The 24,291-nt window shown below is 32.1% G+C and overlaps 1 protein-coding gene and 1 long non-coding RNA gene across 3 annotated transcripts; one reads left to right on the plus strand and one right to left on the minus strand.

The window, feature by feature from the left end:
* The first annotated feature begins 1,958 nt into the window (after nt 1-1,958).
* LOC108219052 (pheophytinase, chloroplastic) lies at nt 1,959-14,241 on the plus strand. 2 transcript variants are annotated; one of them, XM_017392300.2, is made up of 7 exons: nt 1,959-2,199; nt 2,271-2,372; nt 9,899-10,037; nt 10,739-10,909; nt 12,073-12,313; nt 13,463-13,554; nt 13,753-14,241. In XM_017392300.2, exons 1-7 carry the CDS (start codon nt 2,118-2,120, stop codon nt 14,054-14,056), a joined length of 1,131 nt encoding a protein of 376 aa, XP_017247789.1. In that variant the 5' UTR covers nt 1,959-2,117; the 3' UTR covers nt 14,057-14,241. The 2 variants fall into 2 exon arrangements, with proteins under 2 accessions (XP_017247789.1, XP_017247790.1); XM_017392301.2 differs by having other exon boundaries at nt 1,960-2,199; nt 13,786-14,241.
* Nucleotides 14,242-18,037: 3,796 nt separating this feature from the next.
* On the minus strand, nt 18,038-20,639 carry LOC135152387 (uncharacterized). Its single transcript, XR_010291478.1, has 3 exons — nt 20,186-20,639; nt 18,495-18,771; nt 18,038-18,409 (listed from the first exon to the last, which is right to left on the minus strand). It is a non-coding gene; the product is annotated as an uncharacterized LOC135152387 (long non-coding RNA).
* Between the last annotated feature and the right edge of the window lie 3,652 nt (nt 20,640-24,291).

Here is a 24,291-nt window from a genome sequence, read left to right on the forward strand (position 1 = left end):
GTAAAGAAGGGCAAGACAACAAAAAGAAAGACAAGGCTAGTTGTCACCAATCATGACAACACATATAATCAATCAAAAGGACAAGGAATCTTCCTTGATTGGTACCACTCGATTATGGCATGTGAAAGCATGTGGAAAGACATGGTTGTCTTGTACTTGGTGTGTGCTACCTTGTCTTTGCAAAGAAAAGAGTTGTCTTGACCATGTGCTTTAATAACAAGGTAGGACAAAGCTTTTCAATGTCTTGGAGTGTCTTTAAAGGAGCTAGACAAAGCATTTCTTTGTCTAACTAGATGTAGAAAGCTTTAAAGTGATTTGTTTAGTAAATAATAAATAGAATATAAATCCACTTAATTAAATTAGTTGAGTATATTCATTAAATAAATTAATTCAAGAGTGAATCAATTTACTAAATAAAATATACTACTAATATAATTGTATTAGAAGTGAATATATATAATCTATTTAATATTTAATCACTTTCCTTCTTTAACAAAGCTTCTGTCTTTTTTGAAACTTTAATATCTTCATCTTGAATTGTCAATCAATTGAACTACCACCTTTGTTTGACGTAGAATATTTAATCCTTGTAGCTGACACACAAATGTACTGTATGGTTCATCTGTATCTAGCAGAATAAAATATTCTTCATCATTAAAACAATTAAGCTGTGGCTTGTTCGTCGAGTCTTCGTCTTGTAAGTTCTTCTTCATAAATTGGAATCATCTGAATAAATAAAGTATAGAAACTTCATACCTTTTGAACTCCTGGACGTGCCACAAAAGATTATTTGTGCACTGAGACTTGAACATATTAAAGAACTTCTCTCAGTGGACTGCAACAGCATCTTGGAATTTTTCTGACATAAAATTCCGATAAATCATTTGACGTTCTTAGCACGGATTCCGATGACTTGCTATTTACTGAGCTTTCTTATATGAGTTGAGTTGTAGCTCTTTAAATACAAATAGGCTAAACATATGCCTTTAAACTATATAACTAATTATTCTTTTTAATTAGGGCCTATCTATATAACCAATTATTCTTTCTAACTAACTCCATCATTTAAAATAACATCGAGCAACATAGTAATAATCTTTTTAACTAAAATGCATTACTTTTTTAGATTTGCTAACTAAAAAAATGGATCTTTTACAATTAACACGGGCCACATATATATAAAAATATATTATTATTATACATAATTATTAATAAATAACCTCTGATATTTTTCAACCAAAATACATTAACATTATTTTTAAATACTCTAATGGCCTCACTTTAAAATTAATATTATAAATCTATAATATACTATAATACTGTTAAAGCTGAAACATGAAAAGTTGAGTTAGTCGGTCGGTGAGTCCAGTTCGGTGAACCTCTTTAATTTATAACATGTCATAATATATTTTTTATCATCTATTAAACCAAAACATTAAAAATTAGGTAAGTATGATTAGTCGGTATTTAGTTTTACGTGTCTTTTTAACTTATAATATGTTCCATACTCTATTATTAATTATCAATAACCAAATATTAAAAGATTGATTGGTTGATTTATATTTGATTTTATAGATCTCCTTAAATTATAACATGAAAAAAAAACATATTTTGACATTCTCAGTAAATATATATATGTTCGACCTAAATTTTAATTAGCCATATGAAGAACTTAACTATTAAAAATTTATCAGCTTTTAAATAAAAATATTTATCTAATCATATTATTCTATCATAATTTCATTTTCACAATAATATTAGTTTAAGTTAAAATATATACGATAAAATAACAAATATTATAACCGCCCGTGCATTGCACGAGTTATAAGCTAGAGATTATTGGATTTGGAGCCAAGTCCAGTGGCAAGATAGCGTAGATACCATAGTTGTAGAGGGACATAGTAGTAAAATTGCAGCCAAAAATACAACAGGCTTGGTAAATATAAATAGACTATTATCGGATCCTGGGGCATAAGTTGTTCGGCTGGAGAAGCTCCACAGCTTAGAAAAAGTTTGGTCCAGACGTGTAAATTGGTTTAAAGCTGGAATTTAAATTAGTTTAAAGCTGTTTATCCGAACCAAATCTACCAAGGTTGGTTGGGGGTTTAGATTGGAAGATGTTGTATTCATGCGCTCTCACAAGCCACTTGTTGTTGAGCCCCAACACGCTTTCTTCGCCTCCTACGTTTCACACATTCAGTAAGTCTTCGTAATCGGCGTTGAAATATACGTTATTCTGTTTCATAATTTTATTGTTTTCATTTTCTAAGGAAGCAAATGCCAAGTGAACAGGAGGGGGTTTTCTTTGAGGGGACTTCTTGTTACTGGAGCTTCTGCCATGCCCTCTTCTTTAATTGCTCAACCTCATCAAGGTATCTGTTAACCAGTTTCTATTCTTTGCATATATAGACACACACAGTGACCGAGGCAGGAAGATCCTTTTACGGGGCCGGAATATAAATACTATTTAAATTCAAAATATCATGTATTAGATTTTGTATTACCCCGTCTCATTTTAGTTGTCACATTTGGTATTGTGCCGGTCAAATTGACCAAAGTTTGACTGAAATTTACTAATATTTTATCAATTGAAAAAATAAGAAAAATATGTCATTGGAAATAATTTTTAATCTTCTTTAATATGTAATTTTTAGTTTTTTAAAATGATGAAAGAGTGACTTATAATCTTTGGTCAAAAGTTAGTAAATTTGACCAACAAAAATAGAAATGTGACAACTAAAATGGGACGGAGGGAGTAGCATTGGTGATAAAAGTCCATTTTTTTAGATTTTTATGAGAAAACTTAAACCCTCTTCAGACCTTTCATTATGAAAATTTAATCAGCTAATTATCAAGCCATCAAGGAGGATGGAGACTTGAGAGAAAAATAGGTACACGAGTTGCAATTAGAGAGACCTATAGACACGACAGAAAGAGTAAAAAGATACTCCCTCCGTCCCCTTTTACATGTCCGTTTTGAAAAAAACACACATACCAAGGAACAATTATAAACTTTTTTCTTGAATACATGTAATTAATGTTTTGAAAATGGTGAAATACCCCTAATAAATGTCTTGAAAATGTGAATTCAACCAAGTTTTAAATTGTATTACCTTTAGAATCCAAAAAGACAAGAATTGTATTAACTTTTGGAATCTTTGAATCTGATTATTTAAGTTATAATTATATTGTATTCTTTTAAGTGTATTTTTTCTATGATTGTTATTTTAAATATAACTTTTGAATATAAGAAAATTATAAGACTGAATCGAATAATCCTAGAGACGCCACTTCACCGTCCTGCATCCTCCTTTATATTAATAAAAAAATAAAGCTGTAATTTTTTCAAATTTAATAATAAGATAAAACTATAAATTTTATAATTTATGGAATAAGAATCGTACTTCTTTAATAATTTGTATATAAATGTATAAATAAAAAATAAGAATTGTATTACCATGAGTCCTAAATAAGAAAACGAATTGTATTCGTTACGGATTCTTTTTCTAGATTCTAGAGTATTACCTTTAGAATCCAATAATAAAAGAATTGTATTATCTTTAGAATTGTATGAAACCTGATTTTTCGAATTATAATTATATTTTCTATCCGAAATTTAAGAAAAATCAGAAGACTGAATCGAACAATTCTAGAGACGCCCTGCATCCTCCTTTATATATATATATTGATAAATACAAGTAATATAGTGTATAGGGACTCATTACAATCAAAAATTAACACACATCATTAATTTTGTATCTAATTTTGTGAATGGAGCATTTTTCTAATATTATATTAGCAAAAAAAATAATAAAAAATTTCGGAGGGGCCAGGACCCCCTCTGGACCCACTCCCTCCGTCACTGTATATATATATATATATATAGAGTCTTACTCCAATAGAAACCTCCTTATTCTAGAAACTAAAAACCAAGCTGAAATATCACTAAATCTTAAAGCAAATACCACTAAATTCTTAAACAACCCCATCTCCACCTCCATCTTCACCAACCCCACCTCCACATCCGCCATTGCCACCACCTCCGTCATCGCCTCCTCCATAACCACCACCACCTCTATGCCGCCCGCCCCCTCCATAACCACCACCTCCATCTCCACCTCCATTATTTCTCTAACAGCACCATCTCCACCTCCATCTTCATCAGCCCTATCTTGGTCGTTACTTTAACCTCCTTCATCCCCCGTTCATACTTCTTTCTCCACCTCGGCTTAACTTCAAAACGCGGCGGAGCCGTCACTATTCCGGCAATGCTCCAACCCCCTACTTCAAGCCGCCCAGACCTCCGCTACAATCATCCTTCCTTCATCTCCACCTTCACCTCCACCATCTCCACCACCATCTCAATCGAAAACGTGAACAGATCTGAATATTGCTAGAAATTCTGGGCAGTTTCTGCAAGTTTTCACTAATTTCTGCAACACATATCACTAAATCCAAAAGAGAATATCACTAAATTGTACTGAGAATATCACTAACTTGTATTGGTTTCTAGTTTTTATTTTAAGAGTAGTTTCTATTTGATCATGAGCCTATATATATATAGAGTCATGTTCAACTATAAACCATTTTAAAATAAAAACTAAAAACCACGGCCCCAGCCCACCCAATTAAACCTAGCCCACTACTTTAAACTAAAACTGCCCCCGTTACAACTGATACATACGCCTATACATACAAAACCATTAGAGCGCACTGACCGCAAACCCACTTTCTCTCCATTCTTCATCTTCTTTGATTTTAAGATGTAATTACAGTGTGTTATTGGTGTTTTGAGCAAATATTTTCTGTTTTGAAGTCTGATATTCTCGTTTACAGGTGATTTTCATTTTGAAACACAACATATGTGAGTTTCTGCTCTGGAGTTCATCAATATCACTAATTTATAAAGCGAATATCACTAATTTGTAAAGCGAATATTACTAATTTGTACAACATAAATCATCAATTTTTATAACTATGTTAACAGTCACCCCACCTCTTCCACCAACTTCATCTCAATCTCTGCCACCACCTCCGACTCGACTTCTACCACCACCACTCACCTCCACGTGCTATCTCAGCCCTTACCTCTGTCATACCTCCACCTCCACCTCCAACTCCGCCATCTCAACCCCACCCCCGCATCCTCCATGCCCTGCCCCCTCCATGTCCACCGCTTCCATCTCCTCCACCGCCACCACCACCAGAATCAACAAGCAAGAATAGATCTGGAAGTTTTCATTCAAGTTCTGAAGACTATAACGAATATCACTAATTTTTACAACGAATATCACTAAAATGTACAGTTGATATCACTGAAATGTATAGTAGTATCATTGAATTCTATAACTATATCAAAGCTTAAACAACACTAAAATCCACGACTGAACTTTAGTCATTTAAGACATTAAGAGAGAGGTCGTCAAAAAAGATTGGGGGAGGGGAAATAAAAGATGGAGGTGATGATGACGGGGAATGAACGGAGGTGGTGACGGCGGGAAAGGAAGATGTGATCACGAAGAATATGAAGGGTGGGGCTGGTGAAGATGATGGCGCATCAAGGTTAGAGATGGATCGACAGGTGGCAACGGTGGTGGGTTTTAGCTCAAATCATAGGAGGTATCACAGGAGATAGTGGGCTGTGAAAGTTGGTGAGACAACTGGGTTTACTAAGTGCAGGTGTGTGTTTTACTAATTGCAAGTGCGTGGCGTTGGCAGATGATTTGTTTTAGTTGAGTGCCTTTTGTAATTATAAGAGTTTAAGTAGTGGTTTCTAGTTTTTAATTTAAGTTTGGTTTCTATTTGATCATGAGCATATATATATATATATATATATATATATATATATATATATATATATATATATATATATATATATATGTATGTATGTATGTATGTATGTATGTATGTATGATCACCCAACCCCATAGATGCTATCACCATCCTCTATCCTCTACATGATATCACATACCCGATATCCACTCTGAACCCCACTTAATCCACCTAGTGGCCCAATAGCGTCACTAAGGCTCCGGAGAGGCCCTAGTGGAGCCCTAGACAAGCTGAATAGCCAATACTAGACCCCAGCCGCCCACTAGACCCCGAGGTCCATCTGCACAAATATCTCCATCTTCTTAAAAGCATTGGTTTGGATTTTACTTTATACTAGCATAAAAGCCCGTGCGAGGCACGGGACTCTAGTTTTTGTTGTGTTTTAAATACTATTCGTGTGTCATCATATTATTTCGAGCATAACTATTACGTCTTATTTTTTAACAGAATATGTAAATATGAAATGTAACATTTGCAATCTAATAGCATTGATAGTAATAATATGTACTATATTTAAAAAAAAATTATGGATCAAAAACAACATTTGAACTGATTTTTCTATATTCAAATTCGTTAGGATATAGAGGCCACTACCATATTATCTACATGTTCAAAATTATATTCGAAATTAATACTGAAACTTTTAGAATTTAAATATATTATACCTCATTAAAAAGATCTGTAATTTATTACTGAAAATTATTAAATTATTCCATCAAATATGAAAACTTGTTCTTGATATGTGAATTACGATATCCTCAATCATGATTAGATGAAGATGTGTGGTCCGCGTTGTTTTATATTTATTTATCTTTTTTTGAGCATACGTTTGTGTAATAGTTAAGTGATATATGATGGACAGACCATCAACACATTTTTTTTTATTATATGTTGCACACACTTTGTATAAATAATAATTGAAACATATGTAAAAGACCTACCTTACTTTATTATAAAAGCATTAATTGAACTACTAACCTTATAATTGTACCCGAAAAATTCCGACACGTTTGATGTGGCTTACCCTTTTAATTTTCCAATTATATAGTACTTCAATGCCTTATATATTTTTTTTGTTAATTTAAAATATTAGATGATTATTACTTTGATACCGCGTGTTATAATATTGTCTTGTTATAAAATATTAATTTTTTATCATTAGTTTTCTGAGCTTGTTGACTAAGACTTTTAATATTTTTCATGTCATCTTTATAAACCAGATCTCAAATAGCAAAAATAGAGTAGATGTCAGTTAGGCACCATGGAGTTCATAAAAATAAGAAATATTTAGTTTAATTAGTCGTATAGTTACTTTTTTAGCTTTGTGCAAACTCACATTTTTAAATATTTTGATACTCTTATTTCTTAGGGGTGAGCAATGTAGCATATCATGTTCAATTGTTAAAGATCAAATCAGGTGTTCGATATTCTGGATTATGGAAAACTATTCTTGTTCTATTCCCGTCTAATCAGATATTAGTTTTCATCTTATCGCGTCGGATTATCCATTCCAGAATTAATTATATTTATAAGTTTAATTTGTGAATGAATAATTAATTTAATTATACTTTGAATCATTTTATTTAACTCGTATGTTGTACATTGATGTATGGCATATTAAAATTATAGTTTTAATACTTTAATATTTATATAACTTATTTCTCTGTGTTATTTTATTTTAAGCAAATAAAATTTATAACTCAATTCTTTTTAGTAGGTCTCGTAAACACGTTTTATTATTATTTGGTTGACTTTTGATAACATAGAATTTCTCTAAATTCACCTTTATATCACAAGTTATAATATTTCAAATTCATATATCACCAAAATCACATCATTTAGACATATTTTCTAACACCAAATTTGATGTCTTTGTCACTATTCTTATATCTATAATTTGTTTTTGAAAAGATTTGGTTACACGTCGAAATCTGAATTCATAAGTTTAAAATAAAAAGTAATCTAAATAAAAATATTTTTCCAGTTATCTTATTTCATGTTCTTCAAAATATTGTAATTTTTTTATAAGTCACCTTTTGTAATTAAAAAAAAAATATGACATAGTACATGTTGAAAGTCCATCAATTTTTCCTTTCAAATATGCTCACCGAAATCTTAGTTTTTGTGCTTATTTCTCACATTCATGGCTTAAATTTCTCTAATATTGTATCGGTACCCGTTTAAAGTATTAAGTTAGATTTGAATTCGTCCAATTTTATTCAAATATGAATTATATCCATTTTTTGAAGTCTGAAACATGGCTCGAGCCCAATTGCTCAAACTCTTTTTCAAATTTAAATTTATTACGTAAGTAATTAATTTATGGATATTAATCTATCATGTAAAAAACATATGAGGTTTACCTGAAATAATAACTTATCTCAAATAGATAAGATATTGAAAAAAATATAAATACAACAGTTTTAATGTATGAGTTTAATGCTTTTGAATAAAAAAATTAATTGTATGTGTAGCTTAAGTGGTTTCAGTGGTGTAATTGTAATGAAGAGGGCTTGGGTTCGAGTCTCATTAATAATATTTTTTTATATGTATGAGGAGGAGTTAGGTTCGGAGTTAGGCTCGGGTTCGGAGCTAGGTAATTTATTTGCTCAGGAGGGAGGCTTGACACGAACGTGTTGGGGTACTATATATATAAGTAGATTTGGTAGTTTTTACCAAAGTAAATGACAAACCTTTAAAGGGAGAGAAGGAACAATGAGTAACACTTTAGTTTCCGATCTAAAATTTGATTATATCGTAATTTTAAGCTAATAACCTTTCAATACGAATAAAAGTACACTTAAAAATATATTTAAGTTTCTGCATGTATTTATACAAGATTCGACAACATTTAATTTTAATAATTTGGATAACTTTCGATATTAGATTGGATATGTTAAGCTTAGTTGATATTAGATTTTGTGATTCTAATGTGAGTCAATAATTTTTTTTTTATGAAAAATGATGTATTATTATGATGTTCTTTTTTGTTTTTTCTCTGAAGATCGTTCTTTAGGGTCATGTTCTATGGAGTAGTTGGAGTATTGAAGTACAATTTTGGATAAAATATAATCTAGTCATTTAAATTTAATTTTTTTTGTTCTACAATATTTGTAAACATTCGAGAACCTACAGATTATGTTCCACAACATAAATTTTATCAAAACATAAAACAATTACTTTTATAAATCGTAGGGCACTATGTTCAACAATATAACTCATAAGCTGAACAATAAACTTAATGCTTGTTAAAGTTGAAAGATATTAATAATTAATTTATAATTAAGTTTAAGACTTTTCATAAATGATAAATCATATATTAATTTATAATCAAAGATATTACTTATGATTAAACTAAAAAATTATAACTGGTAGTCAAATACTCCAATGTTTTATTGTGCTCTATAGAACTTGACCCGAAATGACAAAAATTCTTATGGAGACCGCCTTTCATCGGAGACCGTGGAGACCATATAGGTTTTTTTATTAAAATATTGCAAAATGTATTTCTTCACTAAATACATCATATATATAAATAGGGTCTTACTCCAATATAAACCAAATTAGCCTAAAAACCTAAAACCACTAAGTACACTCCCAATTTTGCTATGAGCACTCCATAATTGCTAACTGCACTTCACTTCATATTTTTATTTTTAATTTTTTTAATTCCCGGGGGACCCACTACTGACGTGGCGGCCACGTCAGCACTTGTGAACGTGGCAGTTGACATGGCAGTCTGGGTGGGACGAGGCGGCATGGGTGGACCCCATTACTGACGTGGCAGGTGACGTGGCGCCTGGTGGGGTCCCATTGCTGACGTGGCATTTGGGTAGAAAGTGTAAGTTTTGGAAACTTGATGACAAAACTAGGGGTTGCATATTGTTAGTTTTAAAAATTATGAGGAGATATTTGATCATTTTAAAACTAGTTTTTAGGTTTTTAGGCTAAAAGTGGTTTGTATTTGAGCATCTCCCTATATATATTTGAAGAAATCATGTTCTTGCAAATTTATTTTTATAGAAATTCTATTTTTTTAAGAACTCTCTGAATGTTTATCTTATAGGATTGGAGAGATTGCCATTCAAACCAGAAGGTTACAATTTTTGGAATTGGCGAGGTCACAAAATACATTACGTAGAACAAGGTGAAGGATTTCCAATCGTTCTTATCCATGGTTTTGGTGCGTCTGCATATCATTGGAGGTTTGTCTATTACTTATTATCCTTAAACTGTGCAACAGATTCTATGATTGGTCTTCTAGGAAGCACAGACTCAGATTGGCGACGGTGATATGGTGAGACGGGATAGGGGACTTGGCAAAAAAAATATATTTGTACATGTCAACTATATCGTTCATAATAGTGTAAACTTCAATTCAAAGATGTATCTGTACTTTCATATATGAAGGAACGGAAGTTATATAAGGAGGAACAGGAGTTAGGAGACGAGATCTGAGATATGAGAAAGTGGTTGTACCATTAGGTTGACAACAGGTTATTTGGGCAGTTTGTTAGGTGGGCCGAGTTGCTCGCTTGCAAAGCCGTTTCATAGGCAATTCAACTCCCGTTTGCATGCCACATGGACAGTATGACACACATATGCCAGCCAGCCAAATTAAAGAGTCTGTGCTTCCTAGTTGGGCTATGCTTTCCTAATATTGACAATTATCTCGAGCTTGGTTTTTTAGAGCCCAATAGTTTCTGGTTGTTCAGAAAGATATTCTGTACTCTGCCGTATTTAGGTTTTGTGTACTTAATTGCAGAAAGAGTACAACTGCACACCGAACCATGAACACTGCTTAATTCGAAAATTGCCTTGATGTTGAGGCAGTTAATTCTAAACTACAGATATTTTGGAGCATGGTCCTCCAACTTTTGTAATGATCCTATTGTTCTTTTCATAGGTACAACATACCTGAATTATCTAAAAGATACAAGGTTTACGCTATAGATTTGCTAGGATTTGGCTGGAGTGAGAAGGCACTTGTAGACTATGATGCATTGATCTGGAGGGATGAGATCGTGGATTTCTTGAAAGTGATAGTGAAAGAACCAGCAGTTGTAGTCGGAAACAGGTAAACTCCTACTAATAATCTGGAATCATTGATTATTATATTCCAAGCATGAAAGTAGTAAGTTTAATATACCACAATTGATGTTCATAAGAAATCACATTCTCTAGCTAGGTATTAAGATCAAATATATCATGAAAGTTCATGAATATAGTTCCTTTGAATGTTAACTATAGCTAGAACACATGTATGCAGCATCCTTACACAACTGGTCTGCATTTGCAAAGCAAAAATTGGTCTGATTGCATTATAATTATATTAAGCAGCAAGTCCCATTGTTCAAAACCGGTGCTCTAATAGCAGATAATAGGGGTTAGTCGGTGAAGACACTTTATAGCAGTTAATCGGTTAGTTGGGGATTAATCCGAGTGTGTAAGTGGAGGCATTTTAATTTTATGAATAATAATAAATTATTGTTATAGATAATAATGATAATTAACTATACTTAGTATTTAGGGTCATATGTACTGATAATTAATTTTTCTAATTAATTTTTCAATTTTTTGAAAAAGTGTTAACTTTGACTAATTATTGACCGATCAATTTCGATTTATAACCATTTCAACCTATTATTACCCATCTCACCCAACTTTTCAGAAATTTGTTTTTCACCCGATTCGTCTTAATTGAAATCCCTCTTTCTACCAATTAATCCCGTTAATAGGTTTTTGAACATCGTGACCAAGCAATAAATACTTATTCTTTGGACATGTTTCTTTGAAGGATTATAATCCCTAGATTATTACCTTATCTCAAATGGAAAGGTTTTTAATCCCATGAATTTATTTTGATCACTGTTTTAGTTCATTTCAATGGTATTAAAATATATTGTGAGAGAAAATATTATAATCCACATAAATGAATCAAAAAGGTGATTGCAATACAAGCCCATGAATTCGAAGAAAACAATGTAGTTGTATGGGATTGTAGCTCTTTCAAACAAACATGGCCTTTGTTCGTTAGATTTCTATGCTTATTATGATCGTGCCAAACACAGGTTTCTGTTCACTTTTATTATGCTGTTCTGTACTAAAAGTTAGTATCCGGTGTGTATTTTAATTTTGTGGATTCAGTGGACTTCCTGGAAAACTGCTTGAAAGAACAAAATTGCTTAAAAATTTAGTGAGCTCACTGATGGTCATTTTGAAAACTGGTTAAATTTTCAGTCTTGGAGGATTCACTGCTTTATTGACAGCAGAGGCATTGCCAGAACAAATCGTGGGAGTTGCATTGCTGAACTCTGCAGGACAGTTTGGGAATCCTATTGATGAGACCGTTGAACCCACGGAGTTATCCTTCGGAAGTACCGTCCTAGCACCAGTGAAGGATATATTTCAACGCGTAGTTCTTGGATTTTTATTTTGGCAAGCCAAGCAACCTGCTCGTATCGAATCCGTTCTAAAAAGTGTAAGTTAAGAATTTAGTTAAGAAAATTTTGCATTTTGTTCTCTAATTTTTTCTTATTTTGAGATTGGTAAAATAAATGATCAAAGTTTTGCAATGACAGAAGTATTTAAATTTTTCTGTTTTATTCTATAGAATTTCCTCACATTTTGTTGGTGACATTATCTGGATACCCAGATCATGTAAATTTTTAAAATTTTGTTATAATATACAAATAGTTTCCCCTTCATACCTTGTACAATGTCAGATGAATAGATCTGAATCAAATGACATACTTTCTGTAGCTGTTATATGATATTAATCAAATTCAGAAACAAGCATTGTTGTCACGGCGCTCGACTAGTCGCGACTAGTCGACGACTAGTCGACTAGTCGGGTTTAGAAAATCGACTGGAGAGGTCGACTTGCGAATTGTCGACTAGTCGGTCGACTTGGTCGACTAATTGATCGACTTATCGACTAGTCGGTCGACTTGGTCGACTAGTCGGCCGACAAGTGTAAAATTCAATCAAAAATTAAAATGAAAACAAATAAATTCTATGAAACTGCTAAATATCAGCAATAATCAACATGTTAATCTAAGTTTATAGATCTTTGTGTGGATATGTGTTTATGTATGCATAAGTTGATTAAAACTGAATATACATGTAGTATAATCTGCTTATATATTGGTACATTTAAGGTGTGTAGTGTGTTAATGTGTATACATGAAAGGGGGAAAAAATATGTTTGTAACTAACATATCTATTTTGTGATTGATATACATATGACTAGTTATAAGAAACCACGTATATAATGTATATATTAGTATATATTATTTAATTAATTATTAATTAACTTTTCGACTAGTCAGCGACTAGTCTACGACTAGTCGACTAGTCGATAAGCTGGATCTCTATCGACTCGACTCGACTTATCGACGTGACAACCATGGAAACAAGATGAACTTATTAACTAAATTTTAAAACAAGATGAACTTTTCACGTTTAATGCTATTGAAGGGTCATTATTGTCCCTATTTTCTGTATGTAGCATATATGGATATACGCAATATGTACCTTTTCATGACTAGTCATTTCTATGGTCCTGCAAGGTCTCTTCCTGCCTTGTACTGCTCTTTAGAGTAACAACCTCGTGTGTTACATGTTTTAGGTATATAAGAATACCACTAACGTGGATGACTATCTTGTGGAGTCTATATTACAACCAGCAACAGACCCAAATGCAGGAGAAGTCTATTACAGGTATGATGATTGGTGGTATAAACCATCTTTGTTGCTTTGAAGCTTAAATTTATAGAAATTTCTGCAGGTTGGCATAGCTTAAAGTTCTCTCTTGTTATCGATGTGAAATATCTTATTTTTAGAAGTAATCAGTGACCTTAATTGAAGCGCAACGAATTAATGATCTAAATATAACTTTTTTAACTTTTTAATTTCCAGCTCTAATCGTAGCATCATGTCCACACTCTACAGATTGATGACAAGGTTCATGTCAAATCAAAGAAAGTACACACTTGACAGCGTCTTAGGTAACCTATCTTGCCCATTATTATTGCTTTGGGGTGACCTGGACCCTTGGGTAGGTCCTGCCAAGGCTATCAGCATTAAAGAGTTCTACCCAAAAACATCCATCGTTAACCTCCAGGCTGGACATTGTCCCCATGATGAAGTGCCAGAACTTGTGAACAAGGGATTAATTGACTGGATGTCAAGTTTGCAATTCACATCCCCTGTCATGTTGTAACCTCGTACGGGCCTTGGAGGATACAGTAATACACTTTCGAGTACTATGTATATTTAATGGTTGGGTGTGTTGAGTTTGAGGAAAATGTATAGACTTTCGTATAAAAAGATATTATGAAATTAGAGAGAGAAATGTAGAGAGAATACCTGAATCTTGAAGAGAAAGCTATCATTCATATTTGCTTACTCCCTCCGTCCCGTTCAATAGTATACACTGGGGGACGGGGGCGCAGATTTTAATGCTTTAATAAAATATAGTTCGACAACTTATTTTTAAGATATTTTCTTTTTGTATAAAAATACAACATTTATATTTTTATACAAAAAAAAAAGAAATTTTAAAAATAAGTTGTAGAACTATGTTTTATAAGAGTCTTGAAATACGTGTCGAGCAATGAAAAAGAATCATATATAATTGACTGGGACAGAGGGAGTAGTTGTTACAAATAGTTTACTGCAGTGTTTATATACAAACGCTAGTAATGTAACATAAAAGTAAGCTAACTGACTAACTGCGTTGACTCTATTTAGAGAATGCCACTAATATTTTGTTTGGCATAGGCTGATTTTTGTGATGTGCAACTAACTTTCTATCATTAGTCCTTGATCATGGTCACTGGAACACCTTGACTTGAGTATTATCTGATGGCAAATGTGATCCATGATGCATATATTAGGATTTATATGCATAATAACTTTCTCATAGTCATAGTCAGAGTATGTCTATGTAGTCTCATAATAACTGTCATGTATATAGTATGTCGTTGGAAGAAGTTCATTTATTTGTTACTATCAGTTGACTAACAATAGAGAAATTGGTGGAAGCTCCGCATACTTATCGGCTGTTTCTATGACTTGCCACCATCGCCTACCATCTGCAATAATCACATACAATTTTCATCTTAACTTATCAAAACTAGCGACTACTTACCATCATCATACTCCTTCTCTTACGAATTCTTACCGACAAGAACCTTCCAACGACTAAGTTGATCATTTATAATCGATTACCAATAGTTTAGGTAAGTAAATTTTCTCAATTTTGAATAACAAAAATCGTTGTTTATATACTGTATAAAACAATGATTAATGTAGTATAAATTAGTCATTCCTGTAGTTATAAATAGTGGTTCGGAAACTGGGTTTTTAATTTGTGTTAAGTTGGTTTGTATTTGATCACTTGCCTATATATATATACATACATATATATATATATATATATAGAGTACTACTCTAATAGAAACTAACATAAAATAAAAACTAAAAACTGTAGCCCAGCCCATATAATTCTAACCATAGTCCACTAAAAACCTAGCCCATCCCAGCCCATTCAACAAAAACTAATTACTACTGTCTCTCCCACACGCGCTGCATAATATACACACGATATACACACGACCTACTGTTCATCGAGCACCTAGCTACGCGAGCTACAGGTACGATTTAATGGCGGTTTCTTCAAATTCTCACCAGCATTCCGGCTCTAATTAATGATTTTACAGCTTTTCTGGAGATTTTACAAGCCAAAATCACACTACTACACGGAGCTTCATTCACATAGCTGCTTCATTAAATTCGAGTCTTCAATCACAGAGCAAATAGGTGCGTTCATGAATTAGTAGTAATTGGAGCTTAAATCATCTTAATCATCTCGTATAGTTAGTGCATGCTTTCTTTTTTTTTTTTTTTTGAATTTCAAGGGTTCTATGCTCTTTTACTGTAAAAACTAACATTAAACTACTAATGTTGTTTCATAACAGCTATTATTTAGATTTTTTCACAGTGAAATCTACTTAAATATGGATAAAACTAGAGGAGATATGTTAAATTAGGGTTTTCTTATTATTTTTTTATGATTTGTGATTTATAGTTTTTACTTCTGTTTATGAGTTGATTTTCTTGAATAATCTGTTAATTATTTGTTTGTTTGTGGAGAATACTACTAATATCAGTTTTATTTAGTTAATTTGTTGAGTTTCTAAGATGTTGTGAATGTATAAGTGATATTATAAGATTTTGTTTCGTTATTTGTGACTTATGAGTTATTAGTAATTTTGTTGCAATTTACATCTTCTTGTTGAGTTTATAACATTCTCTGTTTGTGGAGATTAGTAGTTAATTTGTTGTGTTTCTAAGTTTACTATGTTTGTTTAGTACAGTGGTGATATTGTGATTTTGTGATTCTCTGCTATTGTGATGATCATGATAAGTAGATTAGTGAGATTGTGATTATCGTGATTTGTAGATTAGTGATATTTTGATATTGTTATTATTAGTTTAATGTTCAGGACAATTAACTCTCTGCGAGGTTGTCTATATACTTTAGCTTGATATTTTGATATTGTTAGTTTAGTGAATTTTTATCAACGAAGCATGTTTCTAAGTATTACATTTAGTTAGCCAGGCATGTTCACAAGGATTGCTCGCGGTCAGTAGTTTAGACTATAACCTTGAATTCTCTGAAGCGCGTAGCAACTAGCTAGAGCTTAATAAACTAATTTATATATACTGTTAACTAAAATAGGTGAATTCACTATTTAAACGTCTAACTAAAATAAGAGTTGGCAGTTAAAATTAGTTATATAAATGTGTATTCAGTTAGAAAGGTAGCACATGACAAGTAATGTTCCCTTTATATTCCAGGCATCTGAACGCATCTGAAATCTTTTTCCTTTAGAGATCATGTGCATTGTCTAGTGTGCAGGCTAGATATATTTGTGTATTTTTGTGTACATGGGTGTTGACATATATACATGACTTAAACTTAAACTGTTAATGGGATTAGAAACTTAAAATGTTGATTAGAAAAGGACTCTCTGTTTCTTTGTTTAATTGTTATTTAGTCAAGCTAGTAGCCCTGTAATATGCCCTGTAATCTTAGATATCACTAGAATATAATTCACTTATCACTAAACCATAGAAATACATAGTAAATTATATATTTGTTTAATTCCTTGTTAGTTAAATTACAATAAAAATTAGTCAATCTAGTTGCCCTGTTTCTTGGATATCACTAGAATATACTTCCCCTATCACTAAAATATATTACATATATCACTAATATATATTAGGTATATCACCATTTACACTTTATACATAAATGTAAAACAGAACTGCTATAGTATAAACTCTTATTATAATCAATGTTAAATAGTATAATTTCTTATTATAATCAATGTTAAATAGTTTAGGTATTGTACTAAACTATTTAATTTTATTATTACAGGTGTTCTTTCTCATTATTCTAATAAATTGTTTTTTTTAACAGCATTCTCACGTTTGCAATTATTTAAGTGAGAAAGGAAATGTTTCTTTGTCAAAGAGAGTCCGCAAATTAAAGCCGATTTTTTTAAGTATGCCATGACAAACCACAGAAGCTACAACTTTGTACGAGACGGCAGAAAAAAACAATATTATCAATGTCTTCCTATCTAGAAAAGTCAGAGAAGTTTTCAAAGCGTGACAAATCAAAGTCCGGAAAGAAGGTGACTTTTGCAGAGAACCTCATAAGTTCATTCCATGAAGTAGCAAGAGTCAATTCTCAAGAAGGACTATCGCAAAATAGTCAAGAAAAAGATCAATAGACTACTTCTGTTCAAATTACTCACTATGCTTGACATACTATATTGGTTTTGCAATCTATTTGACACATTAGCATCTGGTTTTAGATACTAGAAATTATTGATTACATGGCTTGATTGCTTTAATATGTATCTGCTTATTTTAGACAAGTATTTGGAACAATTAAATTTGATGATATTTGAAATGCAATATTACTTTGACTTTGTTACTTTTGTTTTCTAGTTGACTCATTTTGGTCTTATGATATTCCATTATTATACAGATATACCACTAAAATATGCTTATATCACTAAAAAGGACATTACATATCACTAAAATGAACGTGATACACCACTAAAATACATTATCTCTATCACTAAAAAATACAGCTCAAATCATTTTTTAATGCTACACTTTCAAATTCTATTTATATATTCAAAATATATTTTCAAATCAAAAACTGTATCAGTTCTAATACACTAAAATATGTATACTACGCCTCACATATATAAAATTCATATGTACAAAACATTATAACATCCAATCCAAATGTACTTTTTAAAAAGAAAATAAAAACAATTTCACAAGTTGTTCGACACTACAGTTTCTCCTCCTCCCTTCTTCTTCTTTGGACAAGTTCTCGAGTCATGAGTGGTTGCAGAGTGAAAGCATTTTTTACATCTTCGAATTCTTTTATTTGTTTTTGTCAATGCCTTCTCCAAATTTGAAGACCATATGTAAGTTTTCATTTTTTTCCCATAAAGTCCGTCTCCGTACACAAACAATTACCAAGCTGCATAAATATAAAAAAAAATACGTAAATACAAATGTATACTACAAAGATTTAAAAATCTAGAAACAAATCTTCACAAATCTACCTTAACATGGAACTTTTTCATAATATGCCACATACAAAGGCAATGCTTGCTAGCAACCATATTATTTTCACCACAAAAAGAAGCCGGCACAGAGACTTTCATTGTAGGACACTGATCAGTTATAAAGACAACTGGATTTCGTCCCATGGCTTTGACAAAATGTTTAAAAGCCCGGTTATAATGAGGAACATCTTCTTTCGATAACAAACAAGCCGCAAATGTGACACATCTATCATGTTTGTCAACACAAGTGAAAGGTGCAAAAACCATATTATACCTGAATAAATATAAAAAATATTAAAAACCACAATAACAAACATATAATGGTAAATTAACTAATATGTAACTAGGACATCACTAGAATATATTGAAGGTATCACTAATATCTACTGAGTGCATCACTAAAATAACTAAACAATACCACAAATTTTTTACCAGAAATCCAACTACAATACATAACACACTGTCTACGGCACATTGAGCCTTAATACAAGATTACCTACTTTAAATATTGGTTTCAAACAAAGCACATTTACTATATTATATAACACAATCAACATTCTTATAACAATTAATCCTACTTAAAGACAGCCTTTACGAATTTACTATCACTACAGTGGCATGCACATGATGCAACCAATCATCCAAAAATCAAAAAGTATTCACTTTAAACATTTTTAATCGATCTCTATACAATGAAAGCTATACAAGTCCCATTACCAATTTTCTGAGGCCTAGAAACACAACATAGGCACCACTAGGAGCACAAATCTAGTCATAAATAACAACGGGACAATTACTACAATGACATGAGTATCTAGTGTATTGAACACTGGCAATCCCACAAATCCTATCAATGACATATCGATTTTGTCAACATAGACCTCATACTTGAGAGGAGAGCCAATAAAAGCCAATAAAATGGAATACAATATAAAACCAAAAATAATTGGAAAAATTGTAAACAAATCAATAAAAGCCAATAAGTCGGTAACACATAGTTCTAAACAGAGACGCATATAAAGAAATTTCAAACTATTTGGTTACTTAGCAGAGTTTTTCAAGGAGCGCTTATACTACAGCGAATCACGTTCTTTAGGATTGGCTTTAATAAAGCAAATAACATTCAAAAAGGCACTCATTTGAGAATTTACACAAGATTTGAACATAATCTTAACTTCTAAGGCCATAAATTTCAGGCAAATAGCTAGTCATCTTGATTTGTGATAAGTATAGTACTTAGGTTCATTTATTACTCGTGCTTTACTTGACAATTCTATTCTTACGCAACAAAGAATACAGTGATATTTTCAATCAGATTTAATAGATTGAAGTTTATTTTGCTTCTACACCAAACCATAGCATAGTGGAGGCCTCCTGCACCATGCTACATTGGCATTACACCAAACCAGCAACTAACACACAGAGTGCTATTAATATAAAAAGTATGATGTCCTTTCAACAAAAACATAAACTGAATAACAAACTAACACCTAAATAATCTATTAATTTCAGCAACAATCAAGCAATTTCAAAATATTAACATACATCAATCAAATCAACAACAATATACAATTAACAATTGTATAATCAAATCAACACCAGTATACAATTAACAATTGTATAATCCACTGAAATCAAAGGAATATCAACAACATAAAAAATAAATCTTCATAAATTGAAGTCTTTACCTTAATTATCACTAATTTTAGTTAAGTCCGAAAAAATTATCTTCAACAAAACAAGATTCTTCGAATGGAAATCAGCAAGCTTCAAAAACACTGCTTCGAACGGAATTGAGCAAACTTCAACAAGATTAGAGGCCTGTATAAGAAATCCAGAGAAAAAGCCGGCTGAGAAAGCTCAATTACGAAGAAAACACGCGATGCTGCAGCTCGATTATAGAGAGAAGTTTCCGAAAAGATGTTGCAGCTCGATTTTGTACAGAGCGAAGCACGGCTCTGTTAGAGAGAGAAAGAGTCGTTCGAGAGAGAATGGATAAACATAAGAGAGAGAAACAAATTGTGATTATGATTATTAACCGGGCAAAATTTTTGTTTTTTATATTTTTTAATTTTTAATATTTGAACGGCTGTGATTGAAAGTAGGTTATAAATTATAGATGGACATGATTAGTTCCTAGTTTTTATTTTAAAGGAGGTTTCTATTTGATCATAAGCCTATATATATATATATATATAGGCCAAGGATCAAATAGAAACCCTTTTTAAAATAAAAACTAAGAACTAATCTTGTCCATGCATTGAATATAATGTACTTTCAATCACAACCATTCAAATAATAAAAATATAAAAAATATAAAAAAACAAAGTTTTTGTTTAATTAATTGTCACAACTGATTTTAGTTTCTCTCTCATGACTCCATGATTTCAGCTCTCTCGTTAACTTTCTCTCTCTAAACCTCAGCGACGCCATTGTTCTTGATTCTTCTCTTTGGATTATTGTTCATAATCGAGCTTTTTCTCAATTTCTCTCTTTCTCTATTGCGCCGCGCTGTGTGTTTAGCTCGACACTGTGTTTAGTTCGAAGAAGTTAGGTTGAAGCTTAGTTGAGCTCGAAGAAGTTTGGTTAAAGCACAATTGAATTGTTGAAGATGATTATACCAGATTTAACGAAGATTAATGATAATCAAGGTAAAGTTTTAGATTTTTCTAGGTTCGTTTTTAATTTGTTGTTCGTTGTTTTTGTTGTTGAGAAAATGTGATGATTATATAAGATTATGATGTTTTTATTCTCATATTGTTTTTGTAGTTTAGGTATTATGTTAATTATATAATGTTGATGAATTGTCTGATTTATGTTATTTTTTTGATTTTGCTTGTTTTTATAGCTGTGTAACTGTGCTGAAATTAGTAGGTTATGAATCATAACTTTGTTAGGGTTATACTGAAATATTCGTTTGAAGTATATAACAATTATTTGAGAATCTTGAATGCATGTTTTCACATTGTCTGTATATTCTATATTGTAGACAATCTAGTATCAAATGGGATAGCAGAAGATTAGATTATCGAACTCCTTATATAATATAATAAAGGTTCACAGTCTAAATGGTGTAAATACACCTAGAGGGGGGGGGGGGTGAATAGGTGTAAATGGCTAACTATACCAATTTTAAACTTTTACCGAATATTTCAGCTTACTGTTTTCAGATCAAGTGTGATTATAGCAGGCTATTATGCAAAACAGTAAAGTGCAGAAATATAAATCAGACACAAGCAATTTTAGCCAGGTTCGACCCCTATGTCTAATGGTCTACGTCCTGGTCCCTTACCAACTTGGTAAGAGAATATATTATTACTGAAAATTCCAACAATTACAGAATAATAATATATCTCCCCTTTACCCAGTCACCTAAAGCAGCTTGCTGAAACCTTGAGCAGACAGAAAACAGCTCGACACTTTAGTCCCCTGTGCACCTGTTCTTGAACCTCTGAATTCCTTGAGCTTCCCTCCTTGAATTCACCTTGTTCCTCGAACCTTAGCACCTCAGACCTTGTGAAGACTAATTCTATCTAACTCCCCCTTTGTTCTATACTTAGAACCCCGCTAGCTTTAGTGACTAATCAAATACAACTTTGAATAACAATGAGAGAATACAACTCAAACTATGTTCTCTAATAAGATATGAATCAAACACACGATATAAGCTCAGAAGAGAATTTCAGAATGTTTTCAAGATTGTGAGTTGTTAACTATACTTGTAAACAACAAGCCGTATATATACTGAAAACTATAACGGCTATATTGAAACAAACCTCCATGAACGTTGCACAAGTGAACGTTGCAGGTTGTTAGTTCAATATTATACTCCATAGAAATAGAAGACTGAGTTTTAGAAAGACGTTTGAAGCAACAGTCCCTATTAAAATGGGATAAGGAAGTGTGTTTGAAAAAGATAAGTTTAAACCATAACAACTTCCTTGATTTTAGGAAACGTTTTCATTTAAATAATCTGAGCTTATAATATGTATATTTAACTCATATTCAGATTAGAAAACGTACACCTTAAGTCCTATAAATTGTAGAAGTCAACAACTTGAATTCTGTGAAGTGTTCTGCTTCTGGTAGGACTCTATTATAGCTTGCTATTATTAAACAGCTGGCTATAATTCTGTTATAGTAAATTTCCTGCAACACAAGATTAGAAGGACAAAGCAGCAGGCTATAATACTATAACTTAAACATGTCAAGCTAAGATATTACAATAGCTTGCTACATCTCTGTTTCCTGCAGAATCGGATTAGACAAGTACTATGGCAGGCTATAACAGAGTAAAGATAACATGTTAAGCTAAGTTGAAAGATAGCTTGCTATTATGTGTGATCATCAAAACTTGGGATTTACAAATGGTGTTAGACAAACCATTGGAACGACTGAAGTATTATTTCGAAATAGCTTATCTTGACTATTGACTAATACTTATATACTTTGTGTATATTGAACGGGATCAAAATAGTAGAATAATTATTTCTTTTATTCTGACAATAAAGAACTAAGATTCTATGATGTTATTATTTCTTAGGTTCTTAATCCGGATATAGTGATTGACACTTGTATTTAATGCACATGCCTTGACTCATAAGTTAAGTAATTTGTTTTAAATCACGAATTTATGTATTGGGCAATGACATTATATACAGAGTGGGATATTAACTATAAAAGGAAACTGTGTCCGAAAAATATATTCGGGTGATGATGTCCTCTTGAAAGCTCATAAAGATAATTATGCTTTAGTCCTGCAGGCAGATTTGTTCTTGCATAATTATAAGGTTGAGTGGATGATCAAGGATAAAAGATATTGATTAAATTAATTGTCTGAAATTAATTTAATTAATGGACATGCGGTATCTTAAATTTGGGGAATTTATAAGCAATTAATATGGCAACCGAATTAAATAATTAATTTTCGGAATTAGGAAAGGTAGTGCAAATATTAATTCTTTAGTGGATTGAATTAATATTTAATGAAATTGGGCCTGGCCCGGAATGTCATTGGAAGGCCTGACCTAATGGTCCATGGTCCCTACTGTAGCCTATATATATTCTCGTTCTCCTAAAGCTGAAAGACACACAAAAACGAATTCATCCTAGGGTTTGAGAGAGGCAGACGTTTTTCTTAAGGAGCCAACTAGGGTTTTGGGTTTTCGGAGCTTTAAGGAGAGGCACACCTTGGGAGATCGAAGGCCACACTTCGTCCAAGGGGAATCAGGGAATACAGTAGAAGACGTGGATTTGAATCGCTTGCGCCGTAGCGATTAAGGTTAATATTCTGTTCGAACTTCTAATTAGTATCATAAAACGCAGGGCCAAGGTCCGATTGTTCCTACAAACTTATGATTCGGTTTATGGTTTAGTTTATGATTGATTATGTTCTTGAGAGTACATAATAAGCATAGCATATTATTAGGTTTATGCATAGCGTATCATATTTTTAGGTAAATTCTGAAATTCTATGAGTTAGATTAGTAGTTAGTAGTCTAGTGAATTAGTGATATAATCTGGATTTGCTATAGTTTCCGAGTTAGTGTCTAATCTGTGAATTAGTAGTTTTATGTATTGTTTTGTGTATAATTTGTGTTTCTATTTTGTATTTTAGGTTCAAGTTGCGGTAAATATTTGTGTTTTGGATGTTAGTCGTGTTGTTTATTCAACAGAAAGTGAACAATCTGTAACAAATTTCTCTATTTCTCCAGGTGGTATGCGGTAATTCATACCTAGTATTGTTATAGTACATCTCTGTGGTCTATACTGCATACTTTTGTTTCCTCTGGCA

This window comes from Daucus carota, chromosome 4, assembly GCF_001625215.2.
Source record: "Daucus carota subsp. sativus chromosome 4, DH1 v3.0, whole genome shotgun sequence".
In the NCBI taxonomy this organism is placed as follows: domain Eukaryota; kingdom Viridiplantae; phylum Streptophyta; class Magnoliopsida; order Apiales; family Apiaceae; genus Daucus; species Daucus carota.

Excerpts from the sequence above, each read along its gene's own strand:
- LOC108219052 (XM_017392300.2), top strand. The coding sequence starts at position 2,118 with ATGTTGTATTCATGCGCTCTCACAAGCCACTTGTTGTTGAGCCCCAAC. Across the intron at positions 2,200-2,270 it reads TCCTACGTTTCACACATTCA|GAAGCAAATGCCAAGTGAAC; the intron begins GTAAGTCTTCGT and ends TCATTTTCTAAG. Across the intron at positions 12,314-13,462 it reads TCGAATCCGTTCTAAAAAGT|GTATATAAGAATACCACTAA; the intron begins GTAAGTTAAGAA and ends TACATGTTTTAG.